General features: G+C 44.6%; 1 protein-coding gene across 1 annotated transcript in view; it reads left to right on the forward strand.

Moving 5' to 3' along the window:
• The window catches only part of LOC112112602 (guanylate cyclase soluble subunit beta-2-like), a 34,463-nt gene that overhangs the window by 5,479 nt on the left and 5,877 nt on the right, over positions 1-23,107 (forward strand). The window contains exons 3-13 of the mRNA XM_026653476.1: positions 981-1,075; positions 3,718-3,878; positions 4,687-4,786; positions 7,896-8,092; positions 8,667-8,778; positions 12,259-12,362; positions 13,260-13,476; positions 14,564-14,884; positions 19,259-19,407; positions 19,875-20,021; positions 21,815-21,969. Of these exons, the coding sequence (XP_026509261.1) occupies positions 981-1,075; positions 3,718-3,878; positions 4,687-4,786; positions 7,896-8,092; positions 8,667-8,778; positions 12,259-12,362; positions 13,260-13,476; positions 14,564-14,884; positions 19,259-19,407; positions 19,875-20,021; positions 21,815-21,969 (1,758 nt within the window). The remainder of the gene's footprint in view (positions 1-980; positions 1,076-3,717; positions 3,879-4,686; positions 4,787-7,895; positions 8,093-8,666; positions 8,779-12,258; positions 12,363-13,259; positions 13,477-14,563; positions 14,885-19,258; positions 19,408-19,874; positions 20,022-21,814; positions 21,970-23,107) is intronic.

Below are 23,107 nucleotides of genomic sequence, written 5' to 3' on the forward strand. Positions count from 1 at the left end.
ACCGGCTTCACGGTTTGCCGGGCAGCCCCTAGACCGCCAGACCTTGGGCCCCCCGGCCGGGAACTTCCCCAGTGCAGCTGGAGCCCGGGAGGGGAAGCGCCCGGCCGGGGGCGCAGGGTCTGGAGGTCTGGGGGCTGCCCGGCAAACCGTGAAGCCGGTAGCGCTCGGGCAGCTGTTTCGCGTGGCTGGGAGGGAGGAGGAGGGGGAATGCGGGGCGCTCAGGGGAGGGGGCAGAGTTGGGGCGGGGACTTTGGGGAAGGGGTTGGAATGGGGGCGGAGTTGGGGCGGGGCCAGGGCGGGGAAGGGGCAGAGTTGGGGCGGGGGCGTGGAAGGGGAAGGGGTGGGGCCGGGGCCCCATGGAGTGTCCTCTTTTTAAAATGTTTTAATATGGTAACCCTAGTAAAACACCCCCAGCCCTCGATAATTACCAAAGCTGAGTGTGGCTCTTGAGTGGCACAGCAGCAGCCCATCTGCCAGTGGGGAACACAAGGTGCATCTAGAGGGAGAGTCCAGTCCTGAAGAGTCCCACTACCTCAAACTTTCCCCCCTTATTTATATATTAGTAATAGAATGACATGTCCCTTAAAGAAAACTTGTTAAGCAAGCAGTTCCAATGGTCAAGCAAGAGGCTCCTTCTGATTATCGATTAACCAGGTGTGGGTTTTTCCAGAGTTTGCAGCCTTGAGACCCCAATAGACATTCCAGGGGCACATCCTGCTCTTCTAAAATGCATGTATCAGCAACTTCAACACAATTCTTATCAGGCAGGAAGCGGGGTCAAGCTGCCTTTTCTATGGCACCCAAAACCCCCTCCCCTCCTGCCTTGGTCAAGCTGAGCTTGCTACATGGCCGCTTTACGGCCTGCTGACTTGGCTGCTTTTAGCAATGAGCCATAGTGGGTTCAGGCACTTTACTGGTTTGCCAAAATCTCCCCGTACACTTCTGTATCATCATAAATCTTAATTTTCTGTGTTTGTCAGAACACAGGCAGAGGTCCAAGACACCTTCATGACTTACACTGTGTATGATGATGCTATTACCCTGAAGCTGATCCAAGAAGCCTGCAAAATACTGGGTAAGGACTGCTCATTACCTGATTGCTGGCTTATTGAGCACTGACCGCTTACTCAGTGCTCTTCACACTGACACTGTCCCTGGCTGGCTAAGAGGCCAGCTCATGGCAGTAACACAATGCGCCCCCCACTAGATGCGCCGTGGAGCTGCGCTATTCAAAGGGAAGCTCTGGTAGGGCTCATGTAACATCTCCTGGGGGCTGCGTAGCATGAAGAGTGTGCAAGGTGTGTGATCCAGAACGATGAGGCAGCGGGTGCTCCCTCCTTGCCCAGCTAGCTCTGGTCCATGGCCCAGCCCCCTCCCTTTGGAGTGCCTGGCTGGGGGTGGTAGGAGCCCCACAAGTCTGGTAGCCTTTGCACTGAGCCTGCCTGCCGCACATTGCTGCATTTGCCAGCGCTTTGGAGTTGATTGTCTCAGAGCGCTGGGCGCTCCCCAGAGCAGCTGTATTAGGAGCCAGTCAGGGAGCTGCCAGACCTGTGGAGCTTTTCCATTGCACCGGGGCTGAGAGAGATCTGTAGCGGTTTGTTTACAAAGGGCTTCCCAAACTGAACCATGCTATTTGTTTGTGGAAGCGGGAAGTGAACTAGTTCCCATAAATGCACTTGGAGGCTGGAGATCAGTGAACTCCAGGAATTCCCAGAGCTGATCCCTTGTCATCCCCAGCCTCCTGCAGAGGATGCCCCAGTACAACCCTCCTGCTTACATTAGAGGGCTTTGGAGATGTCCCTGTAGCTTCTCCAGAGAGAGGCCATTGTTGGGGATGGAGGGGAGAGAGGATGACTGGGGGAAAGAGGGCGACTCGTTTCTCAGTTCTAAGCACAAAACTTTACCCCCATCAGCCCAAACCTTCATGAGAGCAGCGCCCCCAAGGTTCTCGCCATGTGAATTTGAGGTGAGATGTGAGTCTTTCACACATCCAAGTTTTGCAAGCTTTGTTGTCATGAGACACGGAACATATGGTACATTATTCTCTTGGCATTTGGATAAGAAGTGCTATAGAACAGGGTGGGCCTAGCTGGTGGGTTACTGAACACTACAGTCCCAAAAGAGAGTCATCTCTCTCTCTCTCTCTCTCTCTCTCTTTTTAAATATAGAAAAATTCACTGCGATCCCTGGTCTAAAGCATGGCTGTTGCAGGCAGCTGTATTGGGATGTAGGATTTGTAGCATGGTACTAACCCCGGGAGTCAACATGGTCTTAAATTACTTCAGCCTGATACCTCTTATCTGTTTTTCTTATCCACAAAAGAGCTGTTTTACTATTGGGAATTAGGGAATCCACAGTTCTGTTTAGTACCAGCCTTGACAGTATGGCTTAATCAACATTGCAACAAACACCGGGATCTTAAGGAAACAGTGGCCTGATAAAGTGGAGCGCAAGCAGCATAAATGAAATGAACTAGATTCTAGGGCCTGATTTCAAACTCATTTATTCTGGTGTAAACCAGGATTAAGCCCACTGAAGGTAATGGATTCCACCAACATACACCACAGCCAACATTTTCCACTGTAGGTGCTGCCATAATGGCTCTTTGCTAGCTTCATTAAGGTCTGGTGTATTTAAAGTCAAAAATAGATGTAATGCTGAAAACTGTCCCCACCAGTAGATCTGGGTGCATAACGGATCTTTTGGTTCACTGACGTCTCAGTGTATGTTGAACCAAATATGAGAATTTTGAAAATTTGTGATGAATTGAAATGTTGGAAAAAATTTCAAAAGCCCAATTCAACATTTTTTGTTTCAATTTCAGGTATTGTAACAAAAGCAAAGGCGGATTAGATTCACAAACTAGCTAGTGGGAGAGGAGGCAGTGGTCCCCTTATAAGCTTTAGCCCAGGAGTAAAGGCACTTTCCTGGGATGTGGGGAACCTGGCTTCAATTCCCCCTCTGCCTAATGTGGAGAAGGGATTTGTAGTTGGGTCTCCCGCATTGCAGGAATAGCCCCCTAACCATCAAGCTATAGAGTCATTCTCTTTTCCTGGCCCAATGACTATTCATTGTCATTCACAGTGGCAATTCAAAGTTATTCAAGAATAGTCATTGGGCCAGGGAAAGAGAATGACTCTCTAGCTTGGTGGTTAGGATAGTCACCTAGGATTTGGGACAACCAAGCTGCAGTCCCTGCTCTGATGATTATTTACAAAAAGTGGAACAGGAGAGACAGGGAAACCCATAACAGTGTACCCCATCGCCTAGGGTACTCTCTTCCAATGTGGGAGATCCAAGTTCAAATCTCTTCTTCATATCAGGCAGAGGAAGGAATTGAAGCCACATCCCAGGAGAGTGCCCTAAGCACTGGGCCATAGCTTCTAAGGAGAAGCCAACCACTTGTTCCTCCATCTGTTTTGTGACTCCAGTCAGAAACATTTTTTCAATTTTTGGTTACGGCTAAATGATTTGGCAAACTCGAGACAAGTTCGCAAATATCTTTGGGTTGGTCAAAACAGCATTTGTCAGCAAATAAACTAGTTGCCAAAAACATTTTCTCCCAGCTCTACCCACCAGATCACAACAATTTTTGTAATAGGTCACCTGTGGGGCCTAGGCCATTTGCCTGTGTCCGTTTCAGACCTTAAAGGTTAGGTCAGGTCACAGGGTTTAGATAGCATTGCACAGCTGTAAATCCAAATATCTTTTACACAGATGTGTCAGAAGACGCAATGCTGAAACTTTTTGGAGAATATTTCTTTACTTTCTGTAAGATGTCGGGCTATGATCGAATGCTACAGACTTTGGGAGGGAATCTAACTGAATTTATCGAGAATCTAGATGCCCTTCATAGTTACCTTGCATTGTCCTACCAGGTACTGTCTTCTTTCTGTGAATGTAAATTAAAGAGGCTCCACTCCCTGGCAATTTTTCTAGTTCTGTGCTTTATGGAGGAAATCCTCTCCCTGCCATCCTGCTCCTGTAAGAAGATGGGGAATCCTCCACATCAGCCCACGTGCTGGCAGTGGAATTGGAAATCTGAAGCTATTCCACCCTAAAGAGTTTTACAAACTCATCTCCACATGGGGAGGAACACTGGAGGCACTGCCGGATCCTCCAGCTTTGCCCTTCTCGTGTCCACTCTGGTCCATCCCAAGTCCCCTGGAGGTAGCCATCCTGGAAGCCACGAGGGAGCGGTACACCCCTCTCTATGTTGCTTTCCCAAGGCTTACCTCTCCCCTTTGCAATAGCACTGCAGTGGTTCCTCTGCCAAAGGAGTGTGTTTCTATGTGTTGGAAGGATTTGCCCCTAAATGCCTAACAGCAGATTTGCAGGTACAAGTGAGAGAGTTCAAAATATCCTGTGGCCACTTCTGGTTCTTGCGTTCACTAAAACGGCATGGCAATGATGGAACGTGCCAAAGCTACCCCAGAATCCCATGAACAAATACCCAGAGTGCAAAACCAAAAATCCCTCAAGCAAACAAGAGACAATGCCATAGTCCATCAGATTAGATTTTTTTTTCATGCCAGTTTTCAGTTTGCTGATAAGTCTTTATGTCTTTGAAGTAACTGATGAAATAGTGGGCCAGACCCTCCACTGGTGTAAATCAGCATAGCTCAATGACATCTCTCGGACAGGTGACTATGCAGGTGTACTGGGTTCTCTCATCTCCTTACTTAGGAAATGAATGCACCATCATTTCGTGTGGAAAAGAGGACAGACGGGGCAATGCTACTTCACTACTATTCTGACAGGAGAGGCCTGTGTCATATTGTCCCAGGTAAAACCAATATTATCTCATAGTAGGCCATAGTGTGCTCTCAGATACCTGTCACCCGGGGCTCCCTGGGACCTTAGCACTTTGAGTCCTCACCTTCAAGGCCATGTTCAGCTTAGTTCCTGCACCTCTCTGCTCCTCTCTCTTTTCTCTTTCTGAAAAGTTAGCCCCCTCATGCTTTTCTCCATCTCCACTTCCCTCTTCTCCTCCTTCGCCCTTCCTTAAGACACACTTCTTCCAAAAGGCCTACGACTCTTAGTACTCCCTACAATGAAGCATTAACAAAAGGATGCTGGAATATTTAGTTTAAAAGGGAGTGAGACAAAAATGGTGGGAACAACAGGACACGTGTTGAATGCCACCAGTCACTTTGCTTTCCATGCTGCTTCAGCAGTACATTGTCTGTCTAGACTGTAAGGTGTTTGGAGCAGGGACTGGTCATCTTGTTTGTAAAGTGCCTTATGCTGTTGGGGCATGTTGTGCAATTGCTTAATTACCTGGTCTAGCATCAGAGACAGCTATGCCTCAGTTTCCCCTCAGCAACTGGGTAGTTAATGTGGTTTAGCCTGCTGGCCAAATTACAAGGTCTTCTACAAGAAGATAACAAAAGTCCAAAACAAAGGGGGGTGGGGAGGGGGGGGAATTGTCACATGGTTCCTGGCCAACAAATGAATGAATTATCTTAATTATGGGCTGAACCAGAACCAGGGCCTTACTTAGTCTGTAGGCTCCCTTAAAGGGCCAGCATATCTAATGACAGTGCTCTATAAATAATAATAAGAAAACATTTCAGTGCTGAGCCTCAGCTTCTGAATTCAGAAGAAGCATCTCACCTCATCTCTAGGTGCTCAGATTGAGTATTTTGGTCTGGGATCATTTCTAATGTGAGAGTGGAGATGGTCAGAAAATAGGTTTTCTCCCATAGAAATGCTGACATGGTTTCTCATGCCCCTAGTTTCTTCTATGGGCCAGACTCCCTGGCTGGACTACATCTCCCATGATGCACCATGGTCCCTCCTCTTGCTGTCACCTAAGTGCATCATGGGAGATGTCCATCCAATAGAGGAGAATAGGACCATGATGCATCCAAACTACAACTCCCATGAGGCACTGAGGTGGCCCGGAGCCCCACCCAGCCTGCCTGACTCCAGTCCTATGCTTTATCCCTGAGACCACCCTTCTTGGCTTATCTGGTGCCCTTCAAAGACAATATTTGGACCCTCTAAGGTTTTTATATACTGTTATGAGTTGGGTTAAACCTTGTTCCAGGTTGCGTTAAAACTGATGTGTGAATGTACCCTTCACTTGAGACAGTGATAAGAGACAATTAAGGCAGGTGGGGTGGGGACACCTAAAACAAAGCCTAATAGAGTCTGCCCAGAAACTAGCCCCAGCTGGGTGGAAGCAGTGCTTAATTTGTAATGAAAGAGGTGCTGGGGCTCAAGCAATTAGATGCTAGGGCTCAAGCAATTTTTTTACGTTCAAAACTGATGCAGCAAGTCCAGAGGTGCCGGGGCTATGAACTGCCAAGCCTAGAGGTGCCAGGGCTATGAACTGCCAAGCCTAGAGGTGCCAGGGCACGGCCCTGGCACAAATTAAGCACTAGGTGGAAGGTTCCACTGGATAATAGTTCTGATCAGATGAGTATGTGAAATAGACAAGCTGGGGTACAGACACAAATCAGAGACAGACTATGCAGCAAAAAGCACGAAAGCAACAGCCTGAAAGCATGGTGAATGACCTGGAAAAAGCTAGAGATGAGTTTTTTAGAGCTGGTGTTGGCTAGAGAGGCTTGGGGCTGCAAGCTAAGAAACTATTCTTTTGTTTCTAGTTCATCCTGCATTTGGAAGAGCAGGACCTTGTCCATTGCTTGTAAATAAGCAAGTTTGCATCAAAGAAAATACCAGACTCCATCATCAGTTTCTGCCCCCAACTGGTGCATCCCCATGCCTCTGAACTTTGATTAGGTGCTTGGGTAGAAAATGGACAACAGAGCCTTAAGCTGTTTCTCCACACAGAAAAGAAAAGCACAAATGCTTGAAGGGTGACAATTTTATGAGCTGGAGCATTCCCTGAGATTCCTGTCAGGAGATCCTTTCAGAGCAGCTGTGGGGCTCCCTTCCTCTCATGGAAGGAAATCGGTGGGGGCCATGGAGTGTGTGCAGGACTTTAGGCTTGGTCTATGTGCAAAGTTGCTCTGGTTTAACTAAAGGCATGTTTTTAAATTGATTTAGTTAAACCAGTGCAAACCCCTGCGTGGACACACTTAATTTGATTTAAACCTGGTTTATAACTGGTTTAGCCTGCATTGGTAAATTTAAAAACGCCTCTTTAGTTTAACCACTGCAATTTCTGTGCTTAGGTCAGACCTGAGGTACAGGATCTTGTGAAGTGTCTAAGTACCATGTCCCACCCACTTTTAAAGAGACAGTAGTAATGAGATATTGGGTTTTTAAAGGGCAGCATTGTTTCCACATGTGAGAATCAAAATGGACCCATATGATTACTAGTTTGTGTGTGTGGCTTTGTTAACTTGATAAAATCCAAATTGTTGGGGGTCACACATCTGGTGCCCAGCTATTACTAGGATGGGTACTCTATAAACACCACAGACAGACAGAGAGAAATCTGAATAGATCTAACATGTTGGCTGAACATTATGCTCTTTGATTTACATTGGGGTAGGACACCTGTTTTGCTTTTGCCTTCTAGAAACAGAATAAAAGTTACAGAAAGGACAAATGCCCCCTACAAGGTGTACTTTATGAACATTTTTAACTCCAGGACAAATTTCTTCCACTGGTGTGAATTTGGAGGAATTCTGCCTTCACTGAAGTTCCTTAGGATTTATGCTGATATAACAGAATTAAGAAGATGGTCTTCAGAATCACTGATGTCAGTGGGTTTGCAGCAGTGAAAATCAGTGTAGAATCAGGTTATAATGTTACTTCGTATGGCATCTTTCATACCAATAGATTAGAGTATAAATAATATAATTGTGGAGATTGCTGAGAGGTACAGCTTAGGCAAGGAAGAAAAGAGATACAGAGCCTAAGAAGTTTTGCTAACACGAATAGGTCACCATATAAATCTGTTATTTCTTCTGATTCAGGTATCATAGAGTCTGTTGCCAGAGACTTCTTCAACAGTGAAGTGACAATGGAAATTCTTACTCAGAGTGAAGAAAAGGAGCGCACTGGGAAAAAGGAGCATGTTATATTTCTTGTTCTGCAGAAGGCTAAAAGGCCAAAGAGAAAAACCAAAAAGACAATAAATCCAGAAAGCGTAGACTCCCACAAAGATAAAGAGGTGCAGTAAATCATGTATGGAAATGAGGGAGGTTTACTTACAGTTTTCTGTGCCTGTCTGGTTTCTCTTAATCTACAAGAAATATTTTAAGGCAAACAATCCACACATTCTCCCTTTAAGTTTAGAGCTGGATTGAGGATGGTGAGTCTGATTCTACCTTGCACCTTGCTCCTAGGTAAAATGAGGGCAAAGTGGATGTATTTCACAGAGGTGTAAGGTCTACACAAGCTGCAAGGCAGTGGGGCATTAGGCCTCTAAAGCTGTGGATAAGTCATAGGTTAGAGTTCACATCTGAGACTGAATAATCAATTAAAGAAATAATAATTAAAAATGATGTGATATACTGAATTTGAGAAAGAGCACATGATCATGTAATTAAAGATGGCATTATCATGCCTATGCACAATGAAGCAAAGTGAAGGTTATATGTGCAACCTTAGCTTTAGCATTTCCTGTCTTTTAAGTGCTTAACAATTCAGCCTTAATGTTGTCTTACTGTAGCGTGTTAAAATGGACCATCTGTATGAATCATTCACACATAAGCATTCTCCTCTCTTTGGCTGCTGCTCTCCAGAAGGCACGAGACGTAGCTTTTCAGAAAACGGAGAACTATTCTGCTCTCCCGTGCTGCCCAGAAAAGAAATCCCACTGGGATATTGTGAGAAGTGTTGTGAAATTTGGGAAAGGTGAGTGTACTAACCTCCGTTACAGTGATCATAATGAGATATGGGGCTCAGCTGTGCAGACAAATGGACACATTCCCACGAGGATGGCAGCCTGTTGGATATAAATACTGGAGGCAGTAAAACAGTCCAGATGATATCATTGATTTATGTACGGATAGCAGAGTTTGGACTTGGTGAGAGGTTTTCTTGTTTAAATATGATCAGACCATAATTTGCAATTACTTTATTTGCCCCAGACCCTTTTCTTCATGTTCATTGATGTAGCTTGATGCCTGGGTCTCTATACTCATCGTGGGACTTTTATAATGTTTTTTTCCTGTTTAGATTATTTTAAAAATACTATAGTGCAATGGGACTGGCCACTCAGCCATAGGGGCTGGAACTAGGGGTACTGGGGGTGCTACCGCACCCCCTGGCTTGAAGTGGTTTCCATTATAGACAGGCTTTACAGTTTGGTTTAATGATTCTGAGCACCCCACAAAATTTTTGAGCACCCCTGCACTCAGGAGACTAATAGAAGCATGGAAAGGCTTTCACTTATAGGGGTGTTTTTGTGACCAACGTGAAGAGACTTGATCCCAGTCTACTTTCCCGGCGTGAAGTGGCCACACCACAACAACCACCAGCACAACCTTGCAGGCAGACTCTGAAGAGAAGCCAAGGACTGGAACGAACAGGAAGAATTAACTATCTTCTTACCTTAGCGGGGTCCCACCCAGGCCAGCTCTGAGGTACTGTTGGGTCGATTATTTTACTGCTACCCATGCAGTGTCCGTTCCATGGATAGATACAGGACTTCATTCTCAAGGACTGTGAATATGGCACCTTACAGCATGTCCAAATTCATATGCACTGAAAGTATTGTGAATGAATTTAATTATCATGGCAGTGAGGCAGTAATACCACTTTAGCCAGGCACAGTAGGGACAAGGGCTGTGCACGCTCTCCATATACTGCTCTGCCAGCACACTACTCTTCTGGCCGGTAACACATTGATACTCCAGTCTAGGTACTCTCATAAGTCAAGCCAGCTAATTGTGCAGCAATTTTTAAAATGTTCATTGCTGGTAACTAGGATGAAACTGCCCATCTTGTTCACCTTTAAGTCAGGATTTGAAGAGGTGAAAGGCTAATGTGCTAACCTGCTCCCCCCACCTCCATACACACACACTCCATTCCCAGCTGTGTGGCGGTTATACGTGTTTGGGAGAAGCTGTGTGGTTCCAGTTTGAGCTCTTCCACTGACAACTAGAAAAACAGGCCATTAGTCACACTCCGTCATCTGCAGGATTCTAAGCACCCCATTCAGTTACTGCTGCTACTAGCTGGCCAAATGCATTGTTGACAATGTTTCTCTGTGCTATCCAAAAGGTTTTGTTATGAAAAAAATGTTGTATCAAAAATGACTGAAGTAGCCTTCCGCATTACACAGTGCAGCTTTGTATAGCAACGGTAGGGGTATTTATATTACTGTGGGCAAGCGCTTTGTCAGCATTTTCTTCACAAACTCTATTTCAGGGGTTTAATATATTGCTCATAAAACACTGTTGTGGGCAGAAACTTGGCCTCTGAGGCGAGTTTTCAGTTTGATAGCTACTTTTTTCCTTTAGTTTGGGAAATTAAAATCCATTTGGCCAGTGTTCATTTATAAGTGACTGTGAGACAGCGAAGAAGCTCAAGCAACACACTTAGACAGTCTTTCAGCTCTCCTGTTCCAGAGAGCGAGGGCTTATGTTTTGGTCAAGGAAAACAGAGCACAACAGACAGTTTGATCCACATTCTCAAAGGTATTTCGGTTCCTAATTTCCACTGATATCAACGGACATTGAGAGCCTAAATACCTTTGAGGATATGGGCCTTGTTGCCTAGATGCAACGACCTGCTTTCTCTCAGGCAGTCTCTGACTTCCTCTTCAATCAGATGCTTTTTTGGTTTGTGCCTGTGTCACAGGCCCAAGGACTCCCTCCCTCAGGGGGTCCCATGGGGAGGCAGTTCAGCATTGTATGGTGCTAACATGGTTGTAAGCATCGCAAGGCATTTGGGGAAGGGGGGTGGGAAGGTCAAAGGTGCAAGTGTGGAATGGAAGATTTTCTTGCAGGGAGCGAGAGGCCAAGAGGGGGAAGGAGGAAAAGAGCAAAGAACAGGTTAACTCGATATTTCAGCTAGCTCCGTGTGCAGATAAGATGGTGGCCCTGGTCCAAGGTCATGGGCGCGACGAAAAATCTGCAGCTGCCCAGCCGTGAGAAGAGGAGAACAAAGTTGAGCAGGGCTGCAGAGATAGCAGTAAAAACAGTAAGAGCAAATGAGACGGCGAAGGCCAACAGGGGAAAAAACAAAATCTCTGGAGCCGGGGTGTTTTGGGAAGCTGAGGAGGCCATAGCGAGCTGGTTTGAACTGGTACAAAGAGCACCAGAAACAGAGGGCCCTGGATGAAAACACCCCCAAAGGAACCCAGGACTTAAAACCCTCCTGAGAGCCAAAGCAAGACGGAGATCGCAGCGGACCCTGGATGACCAATGCACGGGGCAAGAACTCCCGTTCACCCCTCCCCCTCTTCTTCTTACGTTACATCCAGGCTTGGCCAGCCATGTGTCATGCATGTGTGAGTATGAAAGTGGGTTAGGGCTGGGGTACTAACGCTTTCTTGCTTCCTTTAAGTGACGTGGGAGCAGTCCCCACACTCACTGTTGTTATTTTATTATTTTATTAATAAAGCTTTAAAACTTAGACACTTGGAGTGTTTTGTCATCTCCTCCCCAAACAATCCTGTGGCCTCAGCCTGATCACCTGACGCCTCAGGCAGATTAGTAACAAAAATCTGTCACACCTGGAGCACCTGTGTAAGACTGTTGCCAGGATCTCTGCATTTGCAAGGGACAAGGTAAAGTTTCTGCTTATTGTCGCAGGGACTAAGTAACAAAGTTCAGGCTGTTTCAGTTGATATTAAAAACCTCATCATTAGACTGCGCTCCTCTCCATGTAAAAATAGATTAGAGCTGGTCAAAAGATCTTGGATGACATTTTTTGATGAAAAATGGCTTTTTGATCAAAAAAATTGCGAAAAAATGTCCATGTTTGTTGAAATCTTTCAGGGTTGTTGAAAGTCTGACAACATAAATATTTCTGGATTTTTTTGACCAAAAAAAAAAAAAATCCACAATAAACGTTGCTGAAAAATAAAAATCTTTTCATCAAGGCTTTTCACAGAAAATAAAGATGCATTTTTGACCAACTGTACAGCAGAGTACGATGGACTGAGGGCAGTGCTTAATTTGTGCCAGGGCTGAGCCAGGACACCTCTAGGCTTTCTGCATCAGTTATGAATGTAAAAAATTAGCAAATTAAGCACTGACTGAAGGGGAAATTTCCAAAGGCAGAAAGGGCATTTACGCTCCCAACTCCTGTTGACATTCCATGGAAGTTTGGTGCCCAGATGCCTTTGAAAGTCTCCTCCTTATTCCTCATGTTTGTTTTTTGCAGGGAACCTGTCACATACTTTTGACCCAGTTTATCCAGAGAGGCTTTGGGTGGAAGAGAGAACATTCTGCAACGCTTTTCCTTTCCACATTGTGTTTGATGAAGAAGTAAGACAGCCTCCCTGGTCGGAAGCTTGTAGCTAAAGATGTTATGGCAGAGAAAACAATCTAAGGCCTGGATCCTCAGCTGCTATGTACTTCATGGAAGCTGGAGTTAGACTGATTTACAGCAGCGGAGGATCTGGCCTTAATTGTTCTCTCTCTCACCTTATGTTGGAAATGAAGGAACATCACATTTTGTCTTGATATCTGCGTGTGCATAATTAAAATGAGAATTGACAAACACCCGCCATCTTAGTCAGTGTTCCCACTGGCCAATGGTACTTCAGGACTGTGTGTCTGGCACTCTAATGGTTAACCATCATGAATCTCTGTGTTGGGCTCTGCAGCGCCGTTGCTGCCTGCCTCCCACGTTGCTGTGCAAGAAGAACTACTTACACTGGGCTAAATACTGCTGAAGTTACATCATTTTACCCCATTGAAATCAGTGGGGTTTCACAGGTGTCATTGGGAGCAGATCTGAACTCATCTGTATGCCCAGATTCAATGCTAGGACTGTGCATTTCTTGAGCTCCTGTCACCTCACCTTGAGTCCTGCCAGCCCTAGCCTAGGTCTCTATCACCTCCTTGAACTCTCTAAGTTAGTTTCTGTTGGGCAGGGGTGGGAAGTGGGCTCAGACAGACACAGGCTAGAAGCTTGGACTCTGAATGTGTGACTCCAGATGCTACCTTGAGCAGGCTTTCTTGAGATACCAAAGCGGTAGCCCCTGGTCTCAGACTAGTGAGGGGCTGGACACATATTTACTCAATCCAAAATTAAACAGGTTTTAAATTATCCTCTCTCCTCCACACCCTCAAACAGGTAAATTGGGGCATGACATTCCTTTGTTTTTGAAAGAGTTTTTAATTTTGACCCAGGTTTATGATTTTCCTTCCTGTTCTTAGCTAAGGATCAAGCAGGCAGGTGTGAACATTCAAAAGTTTGTGCCAGGACTACGGAGACCAGGGAGCAGAGTAGATAAATACTTTACTGTCGTCCATCCACAAGTTACCTTCACCATTTTCAGCATAAGGAAATTTATCAACAGTCAATTTGTCCTCAGAGCACACAGAGAAATGTTGCCTGACTCACGGAGAAACCAACCCATGCTGAAGCTCCGAGGTACTAACTTACAGCTGCTTTTCACTGCTGCCCAGTGTGTGTTGGGGGGATACCCAGGCAGAGAGGAGTAGCTGAAAAGCCTCCTGGAGGTTGAATTTTCTTAACTATAATTTTACTTTGGGAAAATTTGGCTACGTGTCCTTCAACTAATGGCTAGAGCATGGTTTATCAAATCGGTCATAGTGTGGAGCAAACCTTAGGGAGAGTTTATCTTGTAGGCCCTTCCTGTCCCAATCAAGCTCCCAGGCACAACTGTGTGACATTTCTAAGACAATATGCAAGGCTGGGATTTTCACGAGCACTGAGCCCTAGCCTAACTCTTCTCCCATTGAAATTTTACCATAGAGATTAAGTGTTTTTTGAAAATCCCGCCCCTAATGCTTTTTACAGCTAGGGTGGCTTCTTTTTGTTTCCTGCAGTTTTTACTGGCATCCAGGTTCATATTTCCATGAAGACCCTGGATGCTTGCAAAAATTCCTGGCAAAAAAGGGAAGAAGAGCCAATATCATTTGACCAGCCTGCTCTCCATGGATCACCAGCAAGTGCTGTGCTGGCCACTAGTGTTCCGCAGTCCACAGCTCATGAGCCACTCAGCTAGAGGTCACAATGAGAGCAATTTTTTAGGTATATCCTTTTGTTTCTTTTTGCATCATGCCCAACCATTGTATATTCCACAGTCACATACTAACCCTGGCTTGTGCATGCAGACTCTATGTTAGTTTATAAAAATGCCAAGTATTTCAGGATTTCCCCCAAAGTGTCTCAGTGTCAGGGCCGGCTCCAGGCACCAGCAGAGGAAGCACATGCCTGGGGCGGCACATGCTAAGGGGCGGCATTCCGTCCATTCTTGGGGCGGCACAGTCCGGGAGGCTTTTTTTCTTTTCTTTCTTTTTGCTTGGGGCGGCAAAAATGGTAGAGCCGGCCCTGCTCAGTGTGTTGGGGAAAGTAATACTGCATGTGTCTGAAAAATTAACCGTAGCTGAATTGTCAGTGTCTCATGTACAGGTTGGGAAAGTTTTCAGGCAGGGAATATGTAGGGGAGTAAATCAAAATGTGTTGGAACTGCTCCATGCCTTTCTATTTAAAGGACAAATGATCTGGATGGAGTCCATACAGTGCATGATGTACCTGTGTTCACCAAAGCTCCGCAGTTTAGAGGAGTTGGAGGAACAAAAGATGCACATCTCCGACATTGCGCAACATGACACAACAAGGGACCTCATTCTCTTGAACCAGCAGCGTCTGGCAGAGATAGAGCTGTCCAACCAGCTGGAGCGAAAGAAGGAAGAGCTCAGGATCCTCTCAAAGAACTTAGAGGCTGAAAAGAAGAAAACAGAAACCTTGCTGTATGCCATGCTGCCGAAGCATGTAGCCAATCTGCTCAAGGAGGGCAAAAAGGTGGAAGCAGGTACTGGACTTTCATTATCACTCACACTCTTCAGGTTCAACTAGTGTGGCTGGCCTTAAAAACTTGTCAATTGCCTTTATAACTGAGTATTCCATGGGCATTCCCTTCCGCAGTCACTGAATAAGAAGATGCATGTGATACCACCACTATCCTTATCTAACCCCAAAGGCAAAATTGTGCAGTTCTGAAAGAGTGAATACTCTTATCACCAATCAAGAGCAGGGCTGGTTTCACGTGAGAGTAAGATGTGCACATATGGATTACATGTTCTTTTGATTTTAACCTGGTAACTACTAAAACAAGAAAGGTTGATTTCATAAGCCCCATGCAGCAAAACACTTAAGTAGGTGTTTAAATTGGCAGGTGGTCAAACATTTGCAGTTGTGTGAACAAAACACATTTGCCCATGCAAATCAAATAGCCATCTAACACTGCCCTTAACTTCTGGCATCTACCCAATTTACATGCACAAATTTAGTCTGTGCCTTTAAAGCTGAGCTTCAGAACTTGACTGCACAAAACTGTGAACTTGAATTTAGAGTTACTATTAAACTCTTCGCTGAAAAATTGATATTTTTCAAAACAAGGTGTAAAAGACATTCTGGGTCCAGTCCAGCAGTCTTAACAGGAGAGGTTTGTTCATAGTCACTGGGGTATTTGCATAACTTTATATAAGTACATTATAGGAACCGTATTTTTTTAAAACCCATCTAACGGATTAGAAGAATATTGCAAACAGATAAAAGATACAGCTGAACTGTGGCCAGCTATGACAGTATAGCTTTAAATATTAAAATATTCAGGCTGGGATTTCAGTGGAGCCTACCAAAGTCAGGTGCCCACATCCCATGGAAATTCATAAGAACATAAGAATGGCCATACTGGGTCAGACCAAAGGTCCATCAAGCCCAGTATCCTGTCCTCTGACAGTGGCCAATGGCAGGTGCCCCAAAGGGAATGAACAGACAGGTTATCATCAAGTGATCCATGCCCTGTCACCCAATCCTAGCTTCTGGTAAACAGAGGCTAGGGACACCATTCCTGCCCATCCTGGCTAATAGCCATTGATGGACCTATCTTCCACGAATCTATCTAGCTCCCTTTTGAACCCCGTTATAGTATTGGCCTTCATAATATCCTCTGGCAAGGAGATCCAGAGGTTGACAGTGCGTTGCATGAAAAAATACTTTGTTGTGTTTGTTTTAAACCTGCTACCTATTAATTTCATTTGGTGGCCCCTTGTTTTGAGAAGGAGTAAATAACACTTCCTTATTTACTTTCTCTATACCATTCATGATTTTATAGACCTCTATCATATCCCCCCTTAGTCGCCTCTTTTCCAAGCTGAAAAGTCCCAGTCTTATTAATCTCTCCTCATACAGAAGCTGCTCTATACCCCTAATCATTTTTGTTGCCCTTTTCTGAACCTTTTTCAATTCCAGTATATCTTTTTTGAGATGGGGCGCCCACATCTGCAGGCAGTATTCAAGGTGTGAGCGGACCATGGATTTATACAGAGGCAAGATGATATTTTCTGTCTTATTATCTATCCCTTTCTTGATGAGTCCCAACATTCTGTTCGCTTTTTTGACTGCCGCTGTACATTGAGTGGATGATTTCGGAGAACTATCCACAGTGACTCCAAGATCTCTTTCTTGAGTGGTAACAGCTAATTTAGACCCCATCATTGTATATGTATAGTTAAGATTATGTTTTCCAATGTGCATTACTTTGCATTTATCAACATTAAATTTCATCTGCCATTTTGTTGCCCAGTCACCCAGTTTTGTGAGACCCGTTTGCAGCTCTTCGCAGTCTGCCTGGGACTTAACTATCTTGAGTAGTTTTGTATCATCTGCAAATTTTGCCATCTCACTGTTTACCCCTTTTTCCAGATCGTTTATGAATATGTTAAATAGGACTGGCCCCAGTACAGATCCCTGTGGGACACCACTATTTACCTCTCTCCATTCGGAAAACTGACCATTTATTCCTACCCTTTGTTTCTTATCTTTTAACCAGTTACCAATCCATGAGAGAACCTTCCCTCTTATTCCATGACTGCTTATTTTGCTTAAGACCCTTTGGTGAGGGACCTTGTCAAAGGCTTTCTGAAAATCTAAATACACTATATCAACTGGATCTTCTTTGTCCGCATGCTTGTTGACCCCCTCAAAGAATTCTAGTAGATTGGTGAGGCATGATTTCCCTTTACAAAAACCATGTTGACTATTTCCCAACAAATTATGTTCATCTATGTGTCTGACAATTTTGTTCTTTACAATAGTTTCAACCAATTTGCCCGGCACTAAAGTGAGGCTTACTGGCCTGTAGTTGCTAGGGTCACCTCTGGAGCTCTTTTTAAAAATTGGCATCACATTAGCTATCCTCCAGTCATTTGGTACAGAAACTGATTTAAATGGTAGGTTACAGATGACAGTTAGTAGTCCTGCAATTTCACATTTCAGTTCCTTCAGAACTCTTGGGTGAATACCATTAGGTCCTGGAGACTTATTACTGTTTAGTTTGTCAATTTGTTCCAAAACCTCCTCTAATGACACCTCAATTTGGGACAGTTCCTCAGATCACCCAAAAAGAATGGCTCAGGTTTGGGAATCTCCCTCACATCCTCTACAGTGAAGACCGATGCAAATAATTGATTTAGTTTCTCCACAATGGCCTTATCGTCTTTGAATGCTCCTTTTGCATCTCGATCGTTCAGTGGCCCCACTGGTTGTTTAGCAGGCTTTCTGCTTCTGATGTATTTAAAAATTTTTTTGCTATTACTTTTGGAATCTTTGGCTAGATGTTCTTCAAATTCTTTTTTGGTCTTTCTAATTATATTTTTACACTTCATTTGCCACAGTTTATTCTCTTTTCTATTTTCCTCATTAGGATTTAGCTTCCACTTTTTAAAGGATGCATTTTTGCCTCTCACTGCTTCTTTTACTTTGTTGTTTAACCACGGTGGCTCTTTTTTGGTTCTCTTACTATGTTTTTTAAATTGGGGTATACATTTAAGTTGAGCCTCTCTTATGGTGTTTTTAAAAAGTTTCCAAGCAGCTTGCAGGGATTTTACTTTTGGTGCTGTACCTTTTAATTTCTGTTTCACTAACTTCCTCATTTTTGTGTAGTTTCCCTTTCTGAAATTAAATTCTACAGTGTTGGGCCGCTGTGGAGTTTTCCCTGCCACAGGGATGTTAAATTTAATTATATTATGGTCACTATTACGAAGCGGTCCAGCTATATTCACCTCTTGGACCTGATCCTGTGCTCCACTTAGTACTAAATCAAGAATTGCCTCTCCTCTTGTGGGTTCCAGGACTAGCTGCTCCAAGAAGCAGTCATTTAAGGTGTCAACAATCTTTATCTCAGCATCCCTTCCTGCTGTGATATGTACCCAGTCAATATGGGGATAGTTGAAATCCCCCATTATTATTATTGAGTTTTTTATTTTAATAGCCTCTCTAATCTCCCTGAGCATTTCAGAGTCACTAAGACCATCCTGGTCAGGTGGTCTGTAATATAGCCCTACTGCTATGTTCTTATTTTTCAAGCATGGAATTACTATCCATAGAGATTCTATAGTATAATTTAGTTCATTTAAGATTTTTTCTTCATTTGATTCTACGCTTACTTTCACATATAGTGCCACTCCCCCACCAGCATGACCTGTTCTGTCCTTCCGATATATTTTGTACCCTGGTATTACTGTGTCCCATTGATTATCCTCATTCCACCAGGTTTCTGTGATGCCTATTATATCAATATCCTCATTTAATACTAGGCATTCTAGTTCACCCATCTTATTATTGAGACTTCTAGCATTGGTATATAAGCATTTTAAAAACTTGTCATTTTTTGGTTGTCCCCTAGTGCATGACATAATTGAATGAGACTTTTTCTCATTTGACTGTTTCTCATCAGATCCTCCCTGTATTTTATCATTTTCCATCCTCTCCTCCTTATTAGGACATAGGGAATCTCCATTTATAGATCCTCTCCTAAGGGATGTCTCCGTCCGAACAACATGCTCTTCCGCACTTGTCGGCTTTCCCCCAGCCCTTAGTTTAAAAATTGTTCTACGACCTTTTTAATTTTAAGCGCCAGCAATCTGGTTCCGTTTTGGTTTAGGTGGAGCCCATCAATACAATTTGGGCATTTTAGGTTCTTAGTTTTAGGCCTGATCTGATACCAATTGAAGTTAATGGGCATCTTTCCATTGAGTTCTGTGTGCTTTGGCTCAAACTAGTCAATAGGATTTTGTCTGGCAGATTACAGAAATCTATTGTCAACTTTTATTATTGTCGTAGTCAAATAACAGTGGATGCTTTTATAAAGAAATACGCATCTCATATCTGATTTCTCCCTCAGGGGAATTTAATTCCTGCACGATTCTCTTCAGTGATATAGTGACATTCACAAATATCTGCTCAGCCTGTGAGCCTATCCAAATCGTGAACATGCTGAATTCCATGTATTCAAAGTTTGATCGATTAACCAGTGTTCACAACGTGTATAAAGTAAGTGTTTGTTACTTGTGTTCTGTGCTATTCTTTACTGCACTTTTGTTTCCCATATTTGAAATTCTAAAGAGAGGCTAAAATGTAGAAGAATGGCTATCACCACAACACACAGTTTGACTTATTTTCAAACTTTTGAGATGAAAATTTGGGGGACCATCCCACCTCCCTATTCTCCCCACCATGAAGATTCAGGAACTAAGAGTTTGTCACTGGAGAGTTTATAAAGTATATAAACTAATGAAAAAAGATTTCATATACAGCTACACCCTAGATTCATCCCCAGTCCTGTGACATGATGAACGAATCCAACCCCCAGTTACTTCAATGGGAGAGCAAGGCACTCAGCACCTTACAGGACTGGGCGTTTTGCTTTCCAGTGAAGTCAACAGGAGCCTTTCCATTGACTTCAATGGGCTTTGAATCAGGCCCTGTCTGACTACTGCATTTTTTCCCTTGTCTGTCAGGTTGAAACAATAGGCGATGCATACATGGTAGTTGGAGGAGTCCCAGTGCCTATTGCCAGTCATGCCAAAAGAGTGGCCAATTTTGCACTGGGTATGAGAACTGCTGCCAGAGAGGTGATGAACCCCATCACTGGAGAGCCTATTCAGGTATAAAACAGGTGAACTCAGTTTGATACAAAGTACTGCACTTAAGTGCTTTGCTGAATCACAGCCTAAGTGTGTGAGTAGCTTTAAGCAAGCGTTCTGAGGTGCTACAGTAATACAAATAATAATGCATTTATGTACTTTGCTGAATTTGGGCCTTAGGCCTCAATCCTGCATGGTGCCGAGCACTAATCGGGAATCTAGCAAAGCACTTAGGCACATGTTCATCAGCTTGCAGGAGCAAGTCCATTGGGATCTGCTGTATCTTTATTGGCATCTGTGTCTGTACATAATTAGCAAGTCAGTTAATGGCTCCCGAACAAGAACAAAAGTAGTTGACCCTGATTTATTCCAACCTTGCCTCTCCTTTGTCTGAGCTGCTTAACACAGAGCAGGACTGTGGCTTTTTTTCCTGTTAGCTGAGAAAGTATAAGCCATTTTACAAATCATTACTGCACAACTATAAAAATGCAGTGTGAACTAGTACCAGAAAGGACCACTGCCTAATCCAGAGGAGGGAATAGGGCTGTAGAAAGAACAGTGCAGGGCGTTTTCTATAACCAGTTTTTATTAGTATTTTCTTTGACAATAATTTACAGCAAAGCAGTGAGATAACAGCCAGCTTACAGAGGACAAAGCTAAGTGTGGGTAGATTGAATGATGTATGTCGTATGCATAGAGGTAAGGTTTATTCTGAGACATTGATGCAACTTCCATTAGGCAATAGGCTACTGTCCATAGGTGAAATTTAGCCCTTTGCATGAGATGAATTTCACCCTAGTTGAGCTGTGTGCATCTGTTCTCTGGTGCAAGATTGCTCTGGTTTGTTTTCTTGTTTCAAGTCTTACGGACCACAAATGCTGGGAAAAAGCAACACCAGGGATCGGCAACTTTTGGCACGTGGCCCGTCAGGGAAATCCGCTGGCGGGCCGGGACGGTTTGTTTACTTGCAGCGTCCGCAGGTTTGACTGATCACGGCTCCCACTGGCTGCGGTTTGCCATTGCAGGCCAATGGGGGCTGCGGGAAGCGATGGCCAGTACATCCCTCAGCCCACGCCACTTCCCACAGCCCCCATTGGCCTGGAGCGGTGAACCGCGGCCAGTGGGAGCTGCGATCAGCCGAACCTACGGACTCTGCAGGTAAACAAACCGTCCTGGCCTGCCAGCGGATTTCCCTGACAGCCCGCATGCCAAAGGTTGCCGATCCCTGAGCTACACCTTTTACACTGGTCAATGGTTAAATCCCTTTGGGTATATTATCAATATGATGATACTGATGGGAGTTGTACCAGTTTAATTGCCACATGGCAGGTTCAGGCTTTACCTAGTAAGATGCAAAATAAAGTTCAGCCCTGGTGTGAACAGGTGCCAATTTCCCACTAAAATCAATGGGAGTTGTGCCCACTGTACACCTGAATGGAACTTGCCCCGCTATCCACCCAGTCTGGCAGTGCCAGAAATAGAAGCGTGATATACAGAGAACGCCAGAAGATGCAGCCAGTCCTCCTTCCATTTCATTGTTTGCTGAATTGTAATATCAGCTCCTTTTTCTGGAAACCTGTAAGACAATTTTTTAGACTTGCTATACCTTAAAAGCAGAGTTTCCAAACTATACTACATATGTTGTCTTTGATGGTCTTTCTAGCACTGCTACTTAGTTCCCAGAACGGGGGAAGAGACTGTTCAGTACTATCCAATGGGGTGGTGGATGGGGATGGGCTGCTGACATCTTACTGATGATCACAATGAAGAGCCAATATGATTTTCAAAATATCATGTTGGGTTTATACTGACAGATCAGAGTTGGGATCCACACAGGACCAGTTTTGGCTGGAGTGGTTGGTGAGAAGATGCCCAGGTATTGCTTGTTTGGAGACACTGTCAACACAGCTTCTCGGATGGAAAGTCATGGACTTCCTAACAAAATCCATCTCAGCCCAACAACATTCAGGTAGTGTCAAAAGGTTAAATAATGAGACCCAAAACAATCCAGAATTCTTTTCCTCCTTCTCTTCTGTTTATAGCATTAATAACACACACAGTTTTTCTCTTGGATGAGAGCCAATGTAGGCACAGAGCACCAACTCCACTTAGCTCACAGTACTTTTCAATCTGGAAACACACATGATAAAGTTTCATTTTCACACTTACTAATAATCTCAAAACAATTCACTGAGGGAAACAGTTTAAATCTGAGTCCCTAAACTATGACACAATGGTACCCGTTGCTCAAGCAACACCCACACAAAGTGCCTATTTACAAGCACTTTGCACATACAAGGTTTGATGGCTGTAGCGGGGCAGTTACCCCACTCTGGAGAGAAAAGGCTAGGCTGATTGGGGAAGCAGCCACAGCTGGGGCCACGCCCCAATCAGGCCATGCCCCAGTCAGGCCACAGCTGGCCCTATAAAAGGGTTGTGAGCCAAGCGCTAAGTCAGTCTCTCTCTAGCTGTAGAGAGAGAAGGACCAGGCTGCCTGGGAGCGAAGGATCCTGAGTAGTGCTGGGAAAAGGCAAGAGGAACTGGGGACTCCAGCCTGTCAACTCCCCAGGCTGCAGACCCTGTGCAAGGCCTAGAGGTACTGGGGCTGCAGAGGTGTAGCCTGGGGTTAGGCAAAGGCAGCAGGTCCAAACCCCCCTTGCCAGTGATGAATAGTTTACAGACTGCAGTCTGCCCCAGTGAGCGGGGGGCTAGATGATGACTGGCAGTAGCCACTGAGGCAATGTGGGGATAGAGGGTTGGGGGTTCCCCTGGGAGGGGAGACCCAGAAAGTGGGGGTACCGCTGGGACAGAACCCTGAGGTTAAGGGCACCAGGGTCTGGAAGGGACACGGGGCCAGCAGCAGGCAAGACAGTGGCCCGCAGAGGGTGCTCCATATGCTGGAAAAGAGCTAATTCCCAGATGACCAGCAGGAGGTGCCGTGCTGGTGAGTCTCACTTCGCTACAATGGCATACAGTCACAGCTCTGCAATGACAGGGTGAAGAAGGTGCAGTCCCCAACTAGGAGCTTCTTTTCAGCCATGCTGCCTCTCAGAGCAATAAGTAACTTATACAAATAGTTTCTTAACATGGCAACACTTCCTGCCCAA

Source organism: Terrapene carolina, unplaced genomic scaffold (genome assembly GCF_002925995.2).
Source record: "Terrapene carolina triunguis isolate 2854851 unplaced genomic scaffold, T_m_triunguis-2.0 Scaffold139, whole genome shotgun sequence".
NCBI lineage: Eukaryota > Metazoa > Chordata > Testudines > Emydidae > Terrapene > Terrapene triunguis.